The sequence below is a fragment of the Mycteria americana genome, chromosome 8 (assembly GCF_035582795.1).
Source record: "Mycteria americana isolate JAX WOST 10 ecotype Jacksonville Zoo and Gardens chromosome 8, USCA_MyAme_1.0, whole genome shotgun sequence".
Taxonomy (NCBI): domain Eukaryota; kingdom Metazoa; phylum Chordata; class Aves; order Ciconiiformes; family Ciconiidae; genus Mycteria; species Mycteria americana.
In genome coordinates, this window is record NC_134372.1 from 38,895,018 (window position 1) to 38,915,471 (window position 20,454).

The 20,454-nt window shown below is 36.0% G+C and overlaps 1 protein-coding gene across 2 annotated transcripts in view; it reads right to left on the reverse strand.

Annotated features, from left to right (window-relative positions):
• The window catches only part of LOC142413985 (transcription initiation factor TFIID subunit 4-like), a 148,942-nt gene that overhangs the window by 31,410 nt on the left and 97,078 nt on the right, over positions 1 to 20,454 (reverse strand). For both annotated transcript variants that reach the window (XM_075510770.1, XM_075510769.1), the window contains exon 14: positions 13,366 to 13,488. In XM_075510770.1, the coding sequence (XP_075366885.1) occupies positions 13,366 to 13,488 (123 nt within the window). The remainder of the gene's footprint in view (positions 1 to 13,365; positions 13,489 to 20,454) is intronic.

Consider the following 20,454-nt stretch of genomic DNA (forward strand, 5'->3'; position numbering starts at 1 on the left):
AGAAAAGAGCTACTCAGATATACCAATTGAATGCTGGAGATAAAAATATACTTGTGAAAGCCTTAAAAAAGTATATAATTTTTGTTAAGGTTTATATGATCACATGTTTAATTTAAAAAGCAATGACTCTCAAGATATAGTATAATGAAATAACTCAGAATTAAGTTAGAGATGATAAGGCCTTGTTAAAGAATTATTTTGAAATTAGAAGACTTATGTTAAATTCATCATAAGAAAAGCAAAAATCTAATTTTGTAGAATCTGTAGTTGGAGAAACATTTTCACAAGAAGAAACACTGCTTTGCTTTCTCCCACCCACTCACTTAGTACAATTATAATAATATATATTACTTATATTGTAAGGGCAGAAATATAAAAAATTATGTTAAAAAGTAATTGGTCTTGATCACCACCAGGATAAATGGCTTAAAAGGCAATATATAACCTTTTAAAAGTTGTCTGAAGTCCAGAAAACCTTGTGTCTCAGCAGAGCTAGTGTAAAAAATGCATTTGACTTCAGACCAACCAGGATTCACTGCTCAACATAGGCTGAACAAGCTGAATTATGGATTACATTACATTTTTTATATATGGCACTGTAGAAAAGAAACCCCAATAGGTCAAACTGACTTATTAATCACTATAGCTAATAAATACTGTGAATAACATCAACTAATGGGCCACAAACTAGATCTAGGTAGAGACTTGTAAAAACACTTGGAACGTTGGAGTCTCCAGTATATATCAAGAATGTCAACCAAAAAGCATTAAAATGTTCATTAAGAATTCTTAACTTTCATTAATTCCTGCAAACTGATCAGATGTCAAACTGAAATGCAGAACATACACAATCTATAGATTCAATTACATAGAGACCAGAGTCAACATAAACAGAGTTGACTCTAGCCTATTACTTTAAGACTTTATTCTGGACACTTTAGTTAGATCTTCATTACAAGTTTTCTAAAATAATGTATTATTGCTTAAGTGATTTGGACACTGACAAATGCTCAAAAATGAAAATTATGATCTGGCATGGAATCAGACCACCTGTTGTAATTCTTCTTGCCTTTAATCAAGAATAGCCACAGAACATGTCCCATTCCAGGTAAGCTCAACAAATGAACGAACATTTTGCAATACTAAGAAGTAACTAATTGAAGATTCAGACTCAAAGTACTTCTTGAAGTAAATAAAATAATTCTTCTTCTGGATTCTCAATCAAGAAATGAGACACACTGATGTCAAATATTTCCAAAGATGTAATTTTTATTTACCGTTTCTTCAAACAGAGAAAACCTACTTTCTATTTTAATTTTTTTCTTCTGGAAGCCCTTCCATATTGGTTCTAAGTTATTTAAGGTATATCATGAAATGAAAAGAATACTTGAAATCTTGATTTTTTTTTTTTCTAACATCACTGGCAATTATTATTTCTTTGACTACCTGCATAGCTGACAGCAACGCCAGGAACAGTACCTGCAGTTCTTCATTAGAGATTTGTTCTGTTACTTAGTAAGATAAAAACTAAGTCAACAGCAGCATAAAATTCATCCCATCTCATTGTACCTACAGCTGAGGATGTCTTATGGCTGTCAATGGGGGGGGAGGGGGGAAGTTGAGAAGACTGTAATTTGAAGCTCAATTAAAGGAGGGGAAGAGAAACAATGTACTGAATTTGCATTTTATGTTATTCATAAAGAACTACTTAGAGAGATGAGAAAATTAATTTTGGCTTTGGACACAAGCACCAGGCGTATTTTCCAGGTCCATCAGATTTAGCTCCCCTTCTGGTTTGTAAAGATGTTTCTTAAATTTTTTTTTTTAAATTGTAATAGCATAAAAATGAAAACAAATGAAAAGAAGAAAAAGAGGGATTAACAAAACTGTGAAGAGAGAAAAGTTGGTGACTTCTTTTAGGGCTTGGGAAAAACGTATCACAGGCCAGTGATATGGCCTGGGAAAAAAATGCATTCTGCCAACACCTCCCCTATAGATAAAGCAGGCTGCAGTGCTGCTGTCTTTTTGATCAAGAGAAGAAATCCCACGCCAATGACTGTTTCCCCTGACAGACTGCTTGTCCTTTTTAATGTTACATGAGAGCACCAGTCTGAATTTCCCTCCCCTCAGAGCTAGTACCACTACCACTGATTAGAGATGCTGGTCTGCCTAGGGGTACTCACTTCTTTGGCCAAGGCTGTTTAACCTGTTGTGCTCCTTTTATTCCCTACCTTCTCCTTTGGAGATAGAAACTTTGCCTTTTTTATGGATCTTACAGTATGCTCATTCTCCTGACAGAGCTTCCTCTAAATTGTTCAGTAATTGGCCCATCATACAGAGGTTCAGCTCTTGTTATGCTCCTGACTTTGCAAGAGACTGTCATGCTCAAAAAGACTGGAGAAATATCTTTTTTATTGATAATTAAAACACTATATTTCCATGCTGCTAAAGCATGGAAATCACTATTTACGGTATCTTCTATTTTTTCCACACACAGTTGCAGAAAATCTCATCATTCTCTTCATTTGCCTCCCCATACAACACTACTGTTCTTTGTCCTTTTGTTTGCCAAGATAATTATAATACTAAGATTACTACAAACAGAATAACAAAAGCAACTGCAAAACTAGCAGTGGAAATAGGTCTACTGCACTACCTCCTTCAGATAGCTAATCCATGGGCCCTGCTCAAAGCTCATCATAAAAATGAGAGGGTGAATTAGGGTAAGATTTCCCAAAGTGGTTCAAAGGCCTAGGAGTCTGACTCGTAATGACTTGGGACTCTCAAATCACCTAGGGTTTCCACACACAATCTTTATAATAGTTTAACTTAGTTTTAGTTAACTATGTGAAATATGTGTGCATGGATTCACTCATGCTTGGAAAAGTGCCGATATGAAACTAACTTACCAGTTAGTGAAACTGCCCCATGAAACTAACTCCAGATTCCCACAAAGTGGTACCAGTTAAAAAAGGTATAAAAATCGTAATTTTATTCAAATCAATGGCACTTCACATAGACCAAAAAGCGAGATTTTGCTCTGAAGACAAGAGGAAAAGAAGGGAAAAAACCCAGTTTGATTGATAAGTCATGGAGACAGTCATGATAATGTTATCACCACAGTCCCTCTAGACTGTAAAAAATTTCCTTAAGTTGTTCCCATTTTTTAACTTGTCTGCTTTTCTTTCTGCCTGTCTCTCCCATTGTCTATATTAAAAAAAAAACCAACAAAAAAAAACAGTTTAAAAAAATATGCCAAGGTCGGGGAGCTGTGATCTGCAGTACTGCATGATGCCCTTCCCTTCCTATTGCACCTCCCCTGCAGCAACTGGCTGCAAGCCTGTAACTTGAAGGCAAGCAGTAACTAAGTAACTAATAAATAAGGAGTATACCACTAAAGTAAACAGTACCCTAGCTATAATTAGCTAGCACAGACAAGCTGCTGGTGGTAGATGTCTCTCCGAGTTCCCTCAGGCCCTCTCCAGCCCAACTCCCCCACAGAATCCCTTCAACCAGCATGCTCCTGTTTGACTCCAGGCAAAACAAAAACAAAAACCCCTTTTTTCCTAGTCACTCACTAGAACAGAGTATGTAACAAAAGGAACACCAAGACGAAGATCCCACTATCAGATATTTTTACTGTATTATTTCTTTGAAAGCAAAATACAGCCTGTAATATTCAAGACACGTTGGGAAACTTCATAAACCTGCATTTAACACACATTGATAGTCCCAAAGACTTTTGTGGTCAAACAACATGAGACTTTTCAAAAGCGTGTGATGTGCCAATTTCCAGAAGGAAAACCTTGTTTTTACCATTGAAAAAAAGAGAAATAAAGCATTTCCTACATCAGAATCAGTTACGTCTTAGCAAACCTGAGTTCATGCAGTAGGAAACACGATGAGATTGACAGAAACACTGACATACACAGCAATCCAACAAAAGCTTATTACGGGTAATTAAGGTTCTACACGAGGCATGTTACTAACTTCAAACAAACTAACCACTGTGCTTAAAGTTAAGCATGTGCACATGCCCTTGCAGGTTTGGAGCTCAAACGCTTAACTTCTTGTGAATGTGGCCAAACAGGACCCATTTTACTCTCTCTCTTACAAAGAAAGGATGTGCAGTACACGCTGCTCATGTAAACTTGTAAACAGCTTTTAACAAAGCTGAAAGGCTACTTTCAGCTCAAAGTTTAAATATTTGAGCCACACCTTTGAATGTTACCATTGGCAAATTTTAGCCAAATTATAAAAGAGGAACGTGGACAGTAGGAGACTGGTCAACATAGGTGGAAGAAGTGTGAACAACCATTTCCAAATTAAACAAGTGTTTGCTCAAAATACTATTACAATACAGAATAGATCATAGGGACTAAAAATACATCACGTCCATTGAACAGTAAAGTTCATCACAATAAATTTGCCTGCAGCACAAACTGCTGATATTGTGTCATTTCATAATGACATCACTTATGAAACCTGTAGTACGGACCTGACTCTAAAATTTGTGCACATATACATATGAATAATATATACACATGAAATATCCCAAACTGATAAAGAAACCATTCAGACTTACAGTACAATCTTGGAAGACTTGTATCTGGTAAAAGGAAACCATGAAAGGCCTGTCTTCATTCCTCTTTCTTAAACACTGAGCTTTTTTTCCGATTAGAGCTACTTAAAATGAAGGGATAATTTTTTACTACACATAATAAGACAGCAAGTTCTGAATGAAATGTTTATCTGTCAGGCTTTTTTTTTTTTTATTCAAGAACCTCTCCTTTTCTTATCAACAGAATATTGTAAGGCAACATTCAAGTGTATCATAATACATAGTGGTGGCAAGATCCATTTAAGGAGCATCAACACAGAGTTCCTGCAAGACTTTAGAAAGCTTGCACAGATAACTTCACATTTTCAAGAAAGAGGAGCTTGTCTGATTATTCCACACTGTTTTCTCTGTATCTTACATTATGAAATGTAAAGGAGACTCCCCGATAGATTTAATTACCCCATAAGAAGAGGGTCTCTGAAATAGTCAAGACTTAACAGAAGCAGAGTTTAGATACTGTTGTTTGGGAGGGGGACTTGGACAATGGTTAGGTTCTACAATTTACATCAGGTAAAATAACAAAAAGTTCTGTTCAGTACTTCTAGGTAAGGTGTTTACATTAGAAGCTGGCAACAGGATTCCCTTGAACTTCAAGCCTGTTTGCCTAAAGGCTCAGGGTAAACTAAAATGTTAAATTACTGTTACACTAACTGTCACTCTTTGTATGACCAATATATTACTTGACTTCCTGTAAAGAATCTGGCTGGAAATATCCAAAAATGGGCATCCTAATAAATTTCAAGTTCTTTAGACTTGTTCAAAACCTCAGCTTCAGTAAAGGATTTTTTAGCCAAGAAGAAAAAAAAATATTCCACAAAATTTATCTGGCATTGAATGGGATGGAAGGGAGAAGGAAATTAATCTATTTGATGATTCATCTGACTCTTATAGAGGAGGATCAATTAAAAGGGAAGCATTGCCACTTTAAGATACAGGTCTAAATCTTTCCATGTATATGTTGAAAAGTTGCACCTTGGAAATTTTCTGGTCAGGTTTTAAAAATTATTTTCACTGCCATGTAAAAGTGTCATAGTACCTTGGGCCTTACCTTCTGAAGTCAATGGAAAGACTAAAGTCAATTTTGACAAACCCCCAGCTAGACCCTTTCAGACTTTCTTTCTCTTACTCTTATCAGTTTTATTTAGCCAGAAGAAAGAAAAATTCTGGAATTATAAGTGTCAGAAAAAGAGAGGTTGCAAAATATATTTTATCCTTCAGTGTCTGAAAATCAGAAAGACAAATGGAGAAGACAATTGAAAATACAGAAAAAACGAACACCAAAACAACCTCCAAACAAAAACCAAACTCACATACCCTCTGTCCCCACAAATCCTCAAGGTAGCTGCCTTTTGCAAGAAGAAAAACAATGCTCTTTCACAGTAACAGCAGCAGACCTCTATAGGGATTGACAAATAATGGATGAACTATTAACTACTCAAAAGTCATTTTGCCAAATTCTCATTTTCCATGCTAATAAGCTGCACACACCCTATTTATAAAGTATCCATAAATAAAAAGATTGTATTTAATATTACCACATTGATAAAATTATTTTCTTTTTAAAAATGCAAACATTTTTTTTTCCTTTTTTTTAACCAAGGAGGAGGATTTTAATTAAAAAAAACCCAACAAAACACTATTTAAGACTCCAGTAAGAAACCTTTGAAAAGCAGAGAAAGAAATGCTCTCACAGTCTCCTTCTGTGTGCTAGATCAACACCATGCAGTCAGGTGGGATCATCTACCATTTCCATCTCCCAGTGAAGTAAAAATCAAATTTGTCTTGGCCAATAAGGAAAAATGATTAATATCATTGAACCCCTGTCAGAATATTTTGTGTTACATAGATCAAAGGAATACATACCATATGCAAACCTGTTCTACTAGTAAAAAAGAATGTTTTTGCTGGCACAGAGCCACTTTCTATTTTGTTGCACTGCTGCCTGGCTTTTTCCTCCTGTCAACTGAGATCCATGCAAAATTGTTCTACTGCCTCCTGACTCACTGTATTCCAGCCTGTTTGCAACAGGCACAGAAATGTACTTCTATACATTCACTCCAAATTAGAATTATTAATCATCAATGTAAACATAGCGTTATCCGTCATCTTTAGTGCCTTCCTACTTTTTACTGTTAAGTCTGTAAAATGCATTACAGTAATGTTTACAAATCTTGTTTCACAAAATAAAACCAAAATTCTAAAAAAACCAGAATTTATTTGTCATGGGCTAAAACACAGTTTGAAATTAAATTTTTAAAAATGGAAATTCATCATTGGGGCAATTTATTTTTAAATTGAAATCTCATTTATTTAAGAATGAGAAAAATGGGTGCAACTCTTAATTAGGAGAACATCTATACAGTCTTTCAAAAGACTGATTTTCAAATAGATATTAACACATTTCTTGCAAATTATTTTAATATTTATTTGACTTTTGAAAACAGGATGTAAAGCAAGCCAGAGAAGCTGAAGCTAAACTTGAGATTTTAAAAGATTCATATAGTAGTATGCATGTAATTCCATACAAAAAATTATAAGGACAGACTCTAACTTTCTTCTGTCTCCTTGAAAATTCAAACCCATATATTTGACTGATAGTTTTGGGATACCTCAAATGAAATCATAACTGTCAGCAGCAGTGACATCCTACACCAAAACAGGTCTGAGATAACCACTGCATTCTATCATGTCAGTGATACATGGAGCAAAGAGTGCTTGAAAAGGCAATGATACAATAAATCATAAAAATTCCTCCTGTTCTGCTGTTAGTCTAGAGGTTTAAAAGCGCAAAAAGCAAGCTTTAACTTCTTGGACCATAAACACTTGCAAAAGGTGTTCTGGTCTATTGTATCTGCTTTCATATAACTCAAGCTTAACAAGTGTAAAAGATCTTTAGATTCCAGTGCTTTCTAAACATATCTTGACCACTTAAAACAAAAAGTAATTTATCAAGAGCCAACTATACAGTATGAAGACCAAGCTGAGACTTGAGTTGTAGAACAAGTCATTCCAAGGATCTTTCAAAGTGGATGCCATAAAATTACCTTGGTTCCAAAAAGGTGAGGGAATAGCCTAAAGATTTGCTCAGAGCATGGCAATCCCACTGACTGGTGTTTTCCCCCAAAATAAAAGACTATTCACCGGTTCTAATTCTTCCAGGTCTGTCAGAAGCAGTTATGCCTCACAGTTATGTTGGCTGATTCATGAACCTCTAAATCTGCATGATATTCTTTGAGTAGACACTTTGGAGAGAACCCAGTGCACAACCTTTCTGCAACAAAGGCTTCTGCAAGACACACTATACATCTAATTTTGTTTAAAAGGGCAAGAAAGGAAGGAAACAAGGCCAGGTGTTCCAAGAGACATCTCTGTCATACTTTTTTATCATGTCTGACCCATTCCAAAGTGAAAATTACCTAGTATCCTGATTTCTTCTTAGTATTGTTAAAATACTAACAATGGATTTGAGGAATATTTGCAGGGGTTGCTGAAATGTCTACGGATAACCCAAGCACGAAGTGAGAATGCCAGCTGTAATGTGTGCAAACAAATTAATCACGTTCAGTCCTGGATAACTAAAACGAGGCTGTAGTCAAAAGTACTTTTTTCCAACTATGTCATAGTACCCAAGTGCTTCCCCAAATAATAATGAATTCATCCTTACATTTCCAGTCAGAAATTAGGAATCACTAGTAGTATAAAGATCTGATAGAGAGGAATATTAAGTAACTTTTCTATGTCTGCATTTGGAAGTCTCTGGTATAACACAGGTTTCCAGGTCTGAAACCAGAATCTTAATCATGTTTTATACAAAACCTTAATATGAAAACAGCTTTAAAATGTTCAAATTATACCATCTGAAAGATGAATTTAATTAAAAAATGTGGTGCCTTGTACCCAAAATACATTTCACAATCACTTAGTAATTAGCTTTTCTCTACACAAAACATCACTGTTTTAACTGTAGCTGTTTTGGGACTTTCCAGGTTTGCAAGAACATTATCTTTCTTGACTAATATAATGGTTGGAATACACGGGATGAGAAAAGACACAAAATATCAGATCTCCCTTAAGTGCTGGCCCAACATATGGTCTTGCAAATTGTGGAAGATGGTGTTTGGGATAGTTTGCTGAATATTCTTAAGATGACTGCTCTTCCACTATGTGAGAAAGAGGGTTTTTTCTTATCCCTAAAATGACTGTCTTCAATAAGCGGTGATTCACTGAACTAGCCCTGAGGCTGCCTTTGGAAGCTCAGTATTCAAAAACCATCTGTGCCAGCAAGTACCAGGAGAGGGCTTTCACTTGATATTTAAACAAATTATACCCTCAGATATTTCAAACATATACTCTATATTTATGTATTTTGGGATACTAGCCATAGGTCTTGATGAAAAGCCAAATTATTTAATTATTATTATTATTAAATACAGAAAAATAGTTGCATTCCACCTTTACACTTTAATTCCATTGTAAAAAATGAGGGACTTCGAAATACCCAAATTCTGCATTCTTGCCACCTTAGCACTACTCAAATATTTAACTTGTAAAGTTACCTGATCTAGTCTTGTGATGGTTAATGCTTTTCCTAAAGCTTTAACTCTTACAATTACATGAAAATATCTATTTCATAAACAAAACCAATTTTTAATCCTAATTCTTAAAAGCCTTACAATTCAAGAAAAAAGCTTGAAAATGTGAACTGAATAGATTCAAAATCCATAAGGTAGACAAAAGCAACTCAAAATTTATTATTTTTAATCTGATATTAGAGGTGCTTAAGGATACTAACTAAAGAGCTTAAGTGGTTGCTGTCTTCCCTTTCCTGTATGTCATCCACTGCCCTACCTTCACCATCCACTGCAGTGTACCAACACAAGCATTAACAGGACCCACACAGCAAATAAGAATTAGGCAGTACTGCTGCTAAATGCATAACATGGTTCAGGAGTTAGATACCTAACTTGATAACCATGCATTAAATTCCAAAAAGCAGTAACATTTAAAAGATATTTTCCAATAATTTTGTCTAGTATCATTACATAAATTTTAAAAACTGTAAAATTCTGCAAATGCAATATTTTCAACTCTGCAAGGCAGAGGAAGCTGAATTCTTCCAAAAGTATCTCATTTCTCTTTACACCTTCTCTTTCACTCTTGATCTAAACCGCATTATAATAATAAGCAGGCTGAATTACTGATGAGCTGCTGGCTGCTACAGAGGTAGCTGTGTTTCTAGCAGATTATCTAAAATACGAGAAGACAAGAAAGGTACTAAAAAGAAAGCGAATGAAGAGCAGGTGATCTCAAGTTTGCTGCCTCTGCCTTGTTGTAAATTCCTTTTCCAGTGCTCACTGGGCTCTAGGCCAAACTACTTCAGCAAGCTAAGCAGAAACTATTCACTTTTTATTGTTGTTAGGTTAGTTTTCTGCCAATTTATCAAATGGAAATGGCTTAGCACAGGGTACAACAAGAGCCAGAGCCAATGAAAGGGAAGGGGCAGGAATGCAGTGCTAGGGATTGGTATAGAGATGACAGTCAGATCAGTTCAGGCTACTGTGTAATCACAGTCTGAAACCAGTTACACATTTGGTGGCAGTGTTATTTGAGGACGTCTCGCCCAGGCTCATCCACTTCTCTATAAAATCTTTTTTCCCCCATTTTTTGGAAAGGAATTTTTTATATGGCTGCACGAAGTGAATCAAAGAACATATATGATGGAAAAATAACCTCACCCCAAAACTACTTATTTTCCATCTCCCCAAGTACTAGTACAGAAGAGGCAAATGATGGGCCTGGCCTCAGTAACTTACACTAATCCTGCCATCCGAAAAAAAGTCTATTTAGCTATGGCTTGAAAAGAAGCAAAGAAGTCCAAATGAGCCCTGGCAATGTGAGACAGAGAATAAGTTTAAAGAAAATACTCTTGAACAAAGTGCTGGTGGAAAAATATTTGCAATTATGAGCACAAGCTTTCACATTTATAAAAGCTGTATAAGAGCTGTTTCTCTGTATACAACAAACACTACTTGATCACAGAAACACTAAGCTTTTCCATCAACTTTTCTCTTAAGCAAAATAACCATCACTACTCCCTAAACTAACCTCCTGCTCAGATCAAAAGGGTTATTATTAAAAAGATCCAATTATCCAGAGAGAAATCGTGAGCTAGTATTTCTATTGAACCAAGAAGTTGGACTGAAATCCAACACTTCTCATTGAAAAAAATGGCCAATGCAACTAAGTAAAATATCAAACAAGAGTTAGTTCAGTAAAGGAAAAAAAATGTAACATGCAGGGGTGGGATGATTTGTAAATGATATCTCTTTGGATCAGCAAACATGCAGTGTCCCAGCTGCAACAAAAGCAGACATATATGTCAAAAAAGATTAATGACGAGACCAGTAACTTCAGTGACAAAAACTGGACGTTCTGACAAAAAAAAAGGGCAGGCCAAGAAAGCTCTTGCCAAGTCAGACCTTGCAAACAGAGATTATCAGTAGCAAGGACTTAAGAAGCTTAGATATTGCTTAGAGAAATCAGAGGGTCACAGACCATGGTGGAAGTCAGACATCTGAAGGTGGAATTGGGCTAAGGAGATGTCTGTAAGACAGGACATAGTCTTATAATAGTTTTCTACATTGTTTATAATCTCCAGAAATCCAAAGAAGAGAAATCAGATAGTCTTAGACAAACAATGCAAATTTCCAGTACCTTTTTAGAGTGAAACATTTTTGAGGAGTTGAGTTTATTTCTGCATCGCAGCCCTAATGAGTAGCTCAGAAGAATAACAGAGAGTTTCTAGCAGCCAACCTGCATGACACAGCTTCTACAATGCTTTATTATCCTATCCCCAGAAAATACATTGACTAATCCAGATACAGTATCCAAGTCCTTGAAATCAGCTTGCAGCCAGGCACCAATGTGAGTTGGCCAGGATGGTTAGAAGCTAGGAGAAGAGGGATGGGAGCAATTCAGTCTGAACTGGCAGAAGATCCACACAATTCATGACTCCAGGAAATCCATGTATCGGCAAAAACTTCAAGGATAATTTGTCAATTGAATAACACAGAAGTTCAGCAAAATTTGGACTAGGGGAGCAACAAAAGGAGGCAAAAATCTCCCAAAGCCTTTGGAATTTGCCACAGACCTTTATCTTTCCTTGAAGCAGTGTGCCAGGAGAGTAAGGAGCTTCTAGAAAGAGAGGGGAAACTGTTCACCATAAATCCATTCAGGCATACAGCTCTGAATAAAATGTTTTGCCAAAGTTGACCACAATTTGGTTCATCAAACTATAAAAGCTTAAAAAAGGATCGTTTTTAAAAGGGGTAATAGACAATAAAAATTAAATTCTGACACTTAGGACAAAATACTCCTTTGGTCAAGTAAAGACAAGTGGGGAATGTACATTTGTTAAAATCTGAAGGGATCCATGTATTATTAGAAAGTTCAAATTATTTTTAAATGAATCCTGCGTGAAAGCCAATGCTATCACTATCCAATTGAGCTTCTAATGAAAGCTTCTTCTGGCTTGTTGCTGCAGGATTTCTTACAGGTGCATACAGAGGAGAACAGAATGCTTTTCTGAATACAAGACAAGGAGGGAGACCAAAAGGAAGGGAATGTAAGAGGACAACACAAAACCCAGGAAGCTCTCTCAGTCTGAAACTAATTTGACCAGAAAACGGGAGCACCTCCTACATATCTGAAGTCGTAAGTCAACTTCAGAATATAAACAAGACCACTTCTATTCCTAGCTCAGCCCATTCTTTAGCACTAATCTTAGCACATGAAAAGAGAGACAGAAGTCAGATAAAAGCTATCCAAAATGGGAAACAAAAAGGCCTTTGGAAAGGCCTGGCATTTAGACAGTCAAACGTCTGAGCCAAAAGTGTTAGTCAGTTATTCAAAACGAAAATGTTTGCATTTTTCTCAGAACAGACATATAGTAGGGAGAATTACTTTGACTCCTATTGTGTAGGCATATTTAGCAGAAACAAAAGAAGCCGAACTATATCTGTACTAAACAACACAGTACTCTCTAAGAGTTATCCAAGGTAATGCAGCTATGTTACCCTGGTTCTCCACCTTGGTTAACATATATCCCGCTTTTGAGGATTTTGCATTGCATTGTGTAGTATAGCTACTTCTCCATTTAAGGTAACAGGAGAATCACACTAACAAGTCTGATTCTACTTCTAAAGCACAGTATTCTTATTAAAATAACATACATTTTAGAATGATTACAAACTCGTCTTTACAGTTGCGGGAGACGACCAGCCATTCTGTAAAAAGTTTTGACACATATTCGTCACAAAAACACACTTACTGGTATTACTACAAGCTCTTGGTCCAAACTAACCAATGCTATAGTTATGTTTTTCCGGATATTGCTTCATGCCCTACTCTTTTTCCTGTTTTCCTTTGGATTATGCAGAGGAGAAAACCAGTATAAAGGCAGTGAGCATTTTTAGGGGGAGACCTATACTTCAGGTTTAACTTCTTTTTAGAATACTCTTTAAATATCTGTTTAAAGTTAACACTTGAAAAATAAAACTAAGAGAGATGTCATTTTAACTGTGGCAAAGTAAGATAAACTGGACTCACAGTCCTTCTAATTTAGTAATTTGTATCACCTTTTCCAAGTTACACAGTTCACTGAAAATATTGGCATGTAGCATCTCTAGTTATTCCTAGTAGGTTTTGAAATAATCAATTCTCTTATTCTGTGTATGGACATATACCTCTCCTCCTATAGTAAGCAGTCCAGGTGAATCAAGCTTCCGTTTCTTCCGGGGACCGATAGCTGCCAATGCAGTCAGATTGGCATCCCTCTGCCTCATTTGTGCAAGTTCTTGTTGCTGCATCTATTAGAGAAAGAAAAAACTCTGTTTAGTTTTTATTCTATTGTAATTTCTAAAAGTTATTCTCAGACTTGTGAGCATCAGGTAAAAATCACACACGAGCAATCCCTAACAGTACTTTGCTGTTCCTAGAAATGCCATTTTAGCAGCTCAAGCATGCAGCCTTGCAGTAGAGTAATAAAGAAGAAACAGAAGTTCTCTTTACTTCCCACAGGATTTCTGCTTCCAAATAACTCAATCGTTTTTGAAAACTCCATCCTTGCCCTTGAAAACTGCCTTAGCCAGTAAGTACTATACACTAACTACACATCTCCAGTTTAAGATTGATATGACGAGTGTAAATACCAATTCAAATCCCAAAAAAATTTCTCATTTTCTTTCATCTCAGATTTTGAATATTTAAATATACTTGATATTTGCTTCCAAAAAAATTTATATCTAAATGAATAAAACACCTCTATCTAAACATTAGCAGAAGGTAATGCTAACACAGAAATCCTACAAACTGAATTTGCAATGCTTTCTGGGATTAGGACTTAGGTAACAACAGATTTAACTAGTTTGAGGCTAAGAAAACAACCTGCCAGCTGCATTACATAACAGTGTGGCATGCTACAGAAAATAAAAGCAAATACTCTGGCCACCACATGATGAAGAGGTAAGATTGCACATTCATTATAACCTGTAGAATCCTTTTAGAGAGTTAATGGTAAGAGACATATTCCCATGAACAATATTACTTTAATAAACATTCTGATCATCAATACTACACAAGAATAATTGATTAGGTAATGCAGCATATGATGTTAATCAGATAAAAGCATTCATAGCTCTTAGTAATCGTTCTTATTAATTTAAAAACTTTAGGTTTGCAAAATCCTTCAATAAATTCAGAGGAGGTGTTTGTTTTCTAATCTCATTGATGTCATACTTGTTCCCACTTCAACAGAAACGCACAGAACACTACCTCAAGAAATTCAGTAGTGGTAATACAAACATCGTATGGCACGGGCACAATTCTTCATTAAAATAAAACTGAACTGACAAGTGTAGATAGAAGTGTCTCAGCCATTAATTGTATGGGAGCTGCATATACAAGCGGGGCCTGAGCTATCTTGGTCAGTATTAAAAGGAAAGGAGGTTTAAACAAAAAAGTACCAATGTATGGTATCTTTTCTCCATTCACTTCTGCCTAGAAAAAGCAGGTCTGCTTCATGCATCCTATTCACTGCATTTTTCACGTTTATTCATTTAGCAATGCAACATATCTTCACGTTCTTCAGAAAAAGAAAATTCAGTACATTTAGAGTTTGAAAAACCATTTTTCACATTTTTATGCTATATATTTTGCAACTTCAGATATTATCATATCTTCAATATAAAATTATCTACAAATACACATCCCATTTATCTACAGGATAAAGGAATTTCCTAAATAGAAAAAAGGAATGTGGAAAAATATCTAAATAATAGTGCAAAGGTCTATACATACTTCTCTTTGCCAACTCATATTAGGTTTTTAGCTCAAATATCTTTGGCTCTCTTCCAGATTAAATGCCAGTTAGACAGACCTGCCCGCTTACCCTTTCAAGGTAGATAGCAACAGTGGTGAGCTCTAATCATTTACAAAGGTCATGATCGGAAGCTAGCCCGTAAGCAGTCATTTAAAATTCGATTGATCCCTATTTGTAGTCAGGGAAAGAAAATGGACATTTCAGCTGTATTGTAATTATGAGGCTTCAAGGCAACTGTAAATAGATGTGCAAATCCAGATACTGGCAAATACCTTAGAGAAGAAATTATTACTATAGTATAACATATATCCAGGAAAGGTTGAAGATAAAACTGCATATAAAAAAAGATCAATCATCTTTTTGCTAATTTGCCATGCTTGCCAGCCTATAAGGGTTATCACAATTATCAGAAGTCTGATGAATATTTAAGCGAGGGCCAACTGGCTTAGAGTGATCTCAGACAAAGTTGTAAAGTGGATGGCTTCACAGAATAAGAAATTTTGCACTGGAGTAAGTATTCGTTTCCTGCGAGGTGCAGGTGAGAAATATAGTCTGATAGATAACTGGTATCATGCAAATGTTATTATATGAGTATCTTATCCAAAGTCACCATTTTCAAACCAACTGTAAGCTAATACTTACTTGGCTCTTCATAATACCTGTACTGCAATATACAGGGCTTGTTTCAACATGTAATATAAGCACATAGTGCCTCTGAAAAGTTGCTCTAAGAACTAGAGTTTAGTATTTTTTTATTTTTGCACATGCAAATTGTAAAGCAAAATATGGCATTTCACTAAATTCCCCATAGCGGGACAAATCCTGCCCTCACTTCGAAACCTGCAAAGCTTCTGGTGCTGTTTTACCCAGCAAACATGGAATAGATTCAAGAGTCTGCAGAAGGGTTTGCACTCGTTTAGTCCTCAGGTTCTTTGTCCCTTCTTTTTTATTCAATGAGAAGAGCTAACCATAGTTCTTGATATCACATACTAATTTTTGACAAATGTGTTAGCCTAGCACTGATTGCCCAAACAAACGGATAAGATTTTCAACTACCTGTAATTTAGCACATGACAGGAGCTGGGAGCTGGGCTCTGTTCTACTGACACTGGGTGAATACCAGCAAGACGTTTCCCTTCACTTCCCTGTGCCTCTCACCCCGCTTCACCCAGCTTGTCCATTCAGGCTATAAGCTCTCCAGACGTGGATCCTCCTGTACTACGTGCCTTACTTACCATCTAGCCCCAGTGGGACTAACAGACACTACTTTAATACATATAAGGAATATGCTGCCAGGTACAAAAACTCCAGACAAAACCACAATACAGTTTCTGATATTGGTTTTACAGTACACACCTTGGTATACTACACTAGAAAAGAACAACCTTCTTATGTAAACCTTAATGAATGTTGGTCAAAACATATCAAATACATCAAACACATGCATCATGAGTAAGATCACACTATCCTGATGTTTTATAAAATAAGGTCTGAAGCGTTGAAATATTTGAAATATATTACACAAATTCTCATCACTCTCTTAAAAATTAGTTATCACTGATCATTTTTTTTAAAAGCTCATCTGAAGGCAGAGGATCATAAAATTACATTTAAAAATAATCAAAAGAATTATGATCCTGATACCAGTTACCAACAGAGGCATTCATCTGCAGTGGTTAGTCTACTCCAGTTGGTTTAAGGGAACATCTTTGCATACTCACTATTAACTGTCAATTTGCTTACAATAAAACACCTTTGCAGTTTATGGATACTTACCAGCAAGACATTTGACAAGATTCCTGGACGTTATTTAACATCCCAGAGCAGAGGCTTTGGTTCAAAAGAAGGGGACACTATACCTTTCATAAAGATATTTACACATGCAATGTGGCTGCTAATATCTGATCCAACAGGAGCTTTTCAAAATGAATGCCATGGAGATATGAACTATTTTTAATAGTCATAAAACCTGATATGGTTATTGCGGGTATCTTGCAAGAAGTTTAGGAATAGCCAAACAGTTTTGTGGGAGTTGTGTAATTAATGTAGATTTAATTACTCTACTTTGGTGTCAACAGAGATTACTTTTAAGACATACCTCTTGTACCACCAGATGCCAAATGCACGACCCTGACCAGCGGAGGCTCTTTTCCCCAGTATACTCTGGCACCATATTCTCTACATCAAGAGGAAATGACTTTGCAACCAGTTTTGCATACATAGTTCCAAAGTCATCACCCTCTAAATTCTCAGCGGTAAGAATAACGTGAATTAAATGTAGCCATCTTCAATGTTCTGAAATTATGCTTAAAAGTACCTGTGAAACTAAAGCTACTTAAGCTTCTTACTTTACATGATCAATTATATTTTAAAGTAAGAAAGCAGCCTGTTATTACAACATAGTTTGTCTTATAACTAAGCCAGTTAATAATTCCTGGATATTTAAACAAATGAAGCACCTGTTAATATCTATACATCCTAATAAAATAAATAAATTTCCTGTTAATTAACATGATTTTGCAGAAATTAATCTAACTCACTACATCAGCCAACAAGATGCAACCGTTGATAGCTGCATTCATTCACACTGTCATTTTCATATTGGACTGCTGACGTGGTATCATTCTTTAACTTGCCTTCATCACAATTAACATGGATATATTTATCAATAGCATATTAAAATTTCTGCCCTCTGGGAAGGAAGCAATGCTTCATTCGGAACCACACTAATCAACAACAATTAACTTTTTTGAAAGTCAAAATATTTATCTAAAACACAGACAAATATTCCAATATATTATACAAGAAAAATGCTTACAAATTAGATGCTGTTCCTTGCTCCTTATCTGATCCCAATTTATTTTTAGCATGCCATTTACTTACTGAGAAGTATTTCATTACTTAATGACAACTTTAACTTAAAGAGATCCCTTTGATGAAAAGTACAGTATAAGAATTAGGCACCAATATTATTTCACACAATGAAATTTTCTTCTTCGTGACGGTGGCATAACGTTAAAACCACAGAAAGAACACTACTTCACTACTTTAATAAAGCAGAGCTAACAATAGAGGTTCTAAAATTTTAGTTTGTTTTCCTTAGATCATTATTTGTTATGATACATTTAGGTATTTCAGAAAGAAGTGCCACAAGCCATATGCCACAAGGAAGACAGCTATATGTCTATCTGAAGTATCAACATTAGATCTTAAAATCTAGATTTAATAATTTTCAAAAACCAAGAACACACTTATTCATGGCATGCTTTGTAAATAATTTTGCAACAGAAACCAAGCATTTACTTTAAGCCTTTTTCACTTTAAGCATTTTCTGCACTACAAGCCATTGTGAGAACAGTCACTGAGATATTAATAAATAAATAAATATAGGGTGTGAATATATGCTCAGCGAATTTTTTTTTCTTCTTACATTTCTACTTCCACCAGCAGTTGTGGCAGTCCACACAACTGGAAGAAACCACCTGTTTCACAGACAAGTATGGATTCATTTTAAACATTTCTCTAAGAACTAAATCCCCCATCCGTTACTCTAACTAGTATTATAATAACCACAGAGAACAGTGAGGATTATTTTCCACTTTTCTACAAGACCAACTAAACCAAGAGTAAATTCAAGGAAGTTATGGCTAGAGGAATAAGTTCTATGGATTTGTTCAAGGTATGAATTTGGTCAGCAAAGACAATTGTAAAACAAATGCTGGATACTTGGTATAAACACCCACAGATCTCGAGTCAAACACCTTCTCCAGTCCAGAACATTAAATGGCCTAGCAGTGGCTGTAATCTGTACTGTCAACAGAGAATTGTTCCTCTTCAGTGAGCACAAAAGTGAATCTCCCATGAGAAATAAGACTGTTAATGTCAGCTATGCAAACATCCCAGTGAATCTCGCTTGCTCACCTGCATCCACAGGAAAAGTGAATGTCAAACAGCAAATGAGGCACTGCACTAGTTATCAGAAAGACAGGAGTTGTTCAAAACCATGAGCAAAAAGCATCTTGAAAGGAAGGCAAAGTGTGCTCCAAATGGAGGACAAAACCTAAGCAAACTGAAATTAGCTTTGTTTAAAGCAGAGATGTAGATGGAAAAAGGGCCTGAGCTGTAGCTGCTAAGGGAAATTTCCTTCAATTTCCTACACTAAGAGAAATTTCCTTCAATATGATCAGAAAGCAATAGGACGACTGGAACTCTAACACTTCAAGTCTACACATAAATACCTTCAAAAATAGAAGGGAGAAGAGGGAGTGGCACCACATGAGAGAAAGAAAGGTCAAGGAGGTGTTTCTCTACCTACAGGCAGAAATCAGGGATGATTTTTGGCCTGGAAGGAAAATAACCCAGTGACAGAGAGACAGAGATGATAGTGAAGAAGAAGGAAGAGCTTGTAGGAGGAAGTCAAGTATGTTTAAATACTGTCAACATAGGATTTGATAGGGGAATAGAAGCTGAGTTGTAAAATTAAGTTTCTGTAACCACAGAGCCAACTCAGCCCACAAAGGACTAGACTTTGGCTACCTACAATTCCTAACATAGTTCAGAAATACCACCTAAAAAGAAGAAAAGAGGACAGAGAAGAGGCTAACAGCACAGCAGAAGCTATAAATATCGACAGACTATAAACCGCAATCAGGAATGAAGACAGCCAGGAATGAACACCAAACAGGAAATTGGCAACAGAGAGAGCTAAATGGCAGAAGTGTCTGATGAAAGCAAGATCACATAAACAATGATTTAAGCATTGATTTCTAGCCAATAGGCATCAATGGAGATCCCTCCTAATTCTGTTTGCGATGGATGGTTTAATTCCTGATAACAGGGTCATATGCTGGGAAAGGCTTGTCTTAATTGATGGTTCTGCAACATATATCTATCAGTCTCAGACAGTGATTACACCCCCTGGAAAAACATCTTTTTTGCTGAGGAGAGCCTGAAATGTGGAACCATTTACACATGTCCCAAGATGTCCACAACAGAAGGTGCAATTAAAAAATGAAACTCGTTAAAAATGCTGGCAGTAACCTCAACAAGTCCAGGACAATGATCAAGAAGGATCAGTACATCAGTGAAGTTCAGAGAGATTGTCTTGAAAAACAGATAATGTCTGCAGAATGCCCATGCTATGCTCCCACCTCTCTTTTGCATTACTGAAGTCTCTAAAGGTCAGCAGAACTCCTACAGAAATAGAACACTGACTGGTAAGAAACTGGTCCAAAGTAGCTGAAGTTTACAAGTGGCACTGCAATAAGGCAATACCAGAGAAGTTTTACATGTATAACAGCAAATCATATAGTGGACACATTCTGTGAAACTTTTAAACATTCACAGCTCTGCCAAAATATATCTAATTTTCTTCAATACAAAACTGGATGCTACTTCTCCACAAGCATTCTTCCACAACTCAGTAAAAGCTCCAATCATCACTGGCAATGGCTGT